This window comes from Perkinsus marinus, assembly GCF_000006405.1.
Source record: "Perkinsus marinus ATCC 50983 genomic scaffold scf_1104296944144, whole genome shotgun sequence".
NCBI lineage: Eukaryota > Perkinsozoa > Perkinsida > Perkinsidae > Perkinsus > Perkinsus marinus.
Window position 1 is genome coordinate 142,638 of NW_003211539.1, and position 3,505 is coordinate 146,142.

Genomic DNA, 3,505 nt, shown 5'->3' on the forward strand with positions numbered 1-3,505 from the left:
AACTCCAATGATATCAATAGGGTCCGCTCTGACATAAAAGACTAGTAGAAAATGCGTATCACGGTTACTGCACTGTGTATAACGCCACTTTACGTAAAACGGGTTGAACTCTACTCTATTGCTACCTATGGAGAACATAGGGTGTTGGTGAGATACATATGCCATATAACATAAATTTAGCTATATCGATCACGTGATCGATTTGTCACCGTATCAGTTTCATACGTCGTCTACTACTACTGCTGGCATCGTCTAGTAACGCACCTGGGGTGATGAGTGGTAAACTCCGTGAATGTTTGGAGGCAGAAGCTTTGGCAAGTGGGATGATGACGGCTTTCCTCAGCAGCTGAGCTCTAAGATTACCTCACTTGTATGAAAGGTTATATACAAATTCGGGTAGTAGAAGTGTACAAGAACCAACAGGAATCGCCCAAAATTTCTTCAAAAATTTATTCTGATCATAGTAGTAGAGTGAGCTAGCTCACCATTCACAAGCTCACATTTGGGGAAAATGATGTTCCTTATGTGAAAATTACATTTATCTCGGGAACTGTTTGAAGAATGTGCCCGTAGCCATTCGTGGAAAATGATGTTCTTAATGTGAAGGTGACATTTACATGGGAAACTGATTGGTAGTCACGAGCAATGTGAAGGAACGGCAGTACATCGTTGCACGCATGCGCAAAGATTCTACTAACAGCGAACAAGCGGATGCTATGTACGGTTGTCTTTGGAATGTGTTTCTTTTCTTTTTCACTTTTTGTTCAGAGATTCTGTCGCTGCTGACGCCCGGTTTCGAGCCTCGCAGGGCATTTTCTGGGCTCAGGTGGATGAGGTCATGGCGAGCACTGCATCTAATAAGGTGAATATAAAACTGTAAGAGGGGCGGCAATTGAAGCGGATGGGTTACTTCTTGAGATTAGGTTACCAACAGTAGAGGAAAGATCTGATGATGATTCCGAACTGAGCGCTGAGTCAGACGACGACGAGGAGGAGGAGGAAGTGAATGAGACCGCGATAGTGGCAGACAAGGAGGAGGAAAAGTCGGGGGAGATGAAAGAGGAGGACGGAGTAAAAGAAGGTCACAAAATGACAGGTGAGAGGGAAGAAGAGGAGATGAAAGAGGAGGACGAAGTGAAAGAGGACGATAAAGTGGATGGGACCGCGGAATTGGCAGCTGGGGAGGAAGAAGAGGAGGCTGAGGGAGTAGACGAGACTGCAGGGGTGGTGGAGGAGTAGGAGGAGGAGGAGTTCATGGAGCTTGAGAGGGAGGCATTGGAGAAGGAAGCAGGAGAAGGGGACGGTGGGCATGGGTGTGTCTAAGAAGCAGAAGAAGAAGAAGAGCCAGTGGGGAGCGACAGATGAGAATGCTGATGGTGAATCGACTGCAGTAGTCGCCTTAGAGGCTATCCCGCAACACCCCAGATGAACATCCTCCTCCTCATGTTGTGTCATGTGATATCATCGATGTTGTGCTGTTTGAATTACAGTATGTTGTGTTCACAGTGACAGACCGTAGTGGGCCGGATGAATCTTAACCTCGTCAGGATTGGACGAATATATATGCTCGTTATCTCCAGCTGAGCTCAGTAGTTTCGTGACTAACTAGAGTAGTTAATATACGAATTTGGGTGAAATGTCCACCCAAATGGCGAACACACTATATATATAGTTCTATAGTTCTAATGCTGAGTGCAGTCTTTGAACTTAGCTCATTCAGTGAACCTGTCACAAAAAAAATGAAAAAAAAATAGCCAGAAAGAAATATAATAGTGACGCACGATGACAATAGTTACACTCCCTCCTATTATGGTATAGTTCACAGGTCCCGTAATACGTAATACATGACGACACTTGATATCTCGCTTTCCGTTCTCTCTTATAGTTCAAAGTTTTCTTATCAGTTTGTTCATACTCATCAATTCTTAAAGTGGAGTCGTATTGAGTTTGTGAGTGGTTGATCGATGGAGTATTAGTATCGCATATCATCCCCACTAACACTGTCAGAACAGGATAATTTTCCTGGGAAACCCCATTTTGAATTTTCGCTCGGAACACACTTCTCAACCCGGTTCCTATAAAAACATGAGAGACATTTTCCCATTGTTATCGAACCCTGGAGACAATTATTCCCCAAAGGTAATGTAATATCATATCATAGGTGCAAAACATCTGGTATATTTATCGCCAAGATATCTATCGCTTGTACTCGCGTAACCAACTAACAGAGAGCTCCTGGGAACTTTTCAGTGAACAGAGCTCATACATAGCATTTCTCACGAGGCTCAGTAATTGCAAACACGGTGGATTAATTTGTCGGTCAGGTTTCTGTATGATGTTCTATGAGCAACTATCAACTCAGTTTAGGAGAGCTATCGGCAGATTCACACCGTCAAAGTAATGGTGACTCCTCAGGCACTCCGATTTCCATCTGAGGACGGCGTTCACTTTCGATATTCGTGTAATCGTAATAGACACTACTATGTTATAATAGTTAACACCAGAGAACCATCCATGAACCTATGGTGTACTCGGGAGGAACTGATGTTAATGTCATTCAATCAGTTTCCCATGTAAATGTCATCATCACATTAGGAACATCATTTTCCACATGACTAGGAACACATCCTTCAATCAGTTTCCCATGTAAATGTCATCGTCACATTAGAAACATCATTTTCCACATGACTAGGAACACATCCTTCAATCAGTTTCCCATGTAAATGTCATCGTCACATTAGAAACATCATTTTCCACATGACTAGGAACACATCCTTCAATCAGTTTCCCATGTAAATGTCATCGTCACATTAGAAACACCATTTTCCCCCATTGTTATCAAACCCTGGGGAATATTATTTCTCAAAGCTGTGTGAATGCCTGTGTGACACATATCGACGTCTTTGGGAGACCTTCTCTAGGAACATGTACGTGTTCATATTGCAAAAACAGGGATGAATGTATTCACTGACGATTCAAATTCAGGTCCCTACAACGGAACATGCTAGGTATAATCGGGCGGTTATTATGGGGTAATTTATTCCCAATCCCGGACCGACCGACCTCTTCTGAATAAAGCGTATCCATTCTGGGCTCTTTCCAATGCCTCTGTCATCACCTTCTCCCGGCTCGCTCTCAGCTGTACAGGACACCAGGCAGCTGCGTCACCACTAGGGGACCATTTGGGGGAATCTCAGGGACGAAATTGTACTTTACGAACCACCACCATTCACATGGTTTCACCTGCCAACAGCTGAAGCAATGGGGCTTCCTCCTATTACTGGATCAAGTGTTGCAAAATATGCATATATCATGCTGACAGAAGGAAAATCCTGGGGAAATTTTTATATTCATACGGATTCAGGTAGAAGTGTGGGAAATGCGAACCTGTCTCATGCAATATGGGAAATATACACATGGCCAACTCCATGTGTAGATGACATTTGGTAAATCCTGAGAAAATTGAGAGTTCTTATTGATTTCTCATTCGTACACGTATACCCAA

At 43.3% G+C, this 3,505-nt stretch overlaps 1 protein-coding gene across 1 annotated transcript; it reads left to right on the plus strand.

The window, feature by feature from the left end:
* Nucleotides 1-677: 677 nt before the first annotated feature.
* Nucleotides 678-1,429, plus strand: Pmar_PMAR027399 (retinitis pigmentosa GTPase regulator, putative; the record flags this gene model as incomplete). Its single annotated transcript, XM_002780740.1, has 4 exons — nt 678-718; nt 769-876; nt 924-1,235; nt 1,285-1,429. 4 exons carry the CDS (start codon nt 678-680, stop codon nt 1,427-1,429), a joined length of 606 nt encoding a protein of 201 aa, XP_002780786.1.
* Between the last annotated feature and the right edge of the window lie 2,076 nt (nt 1,430-3,505).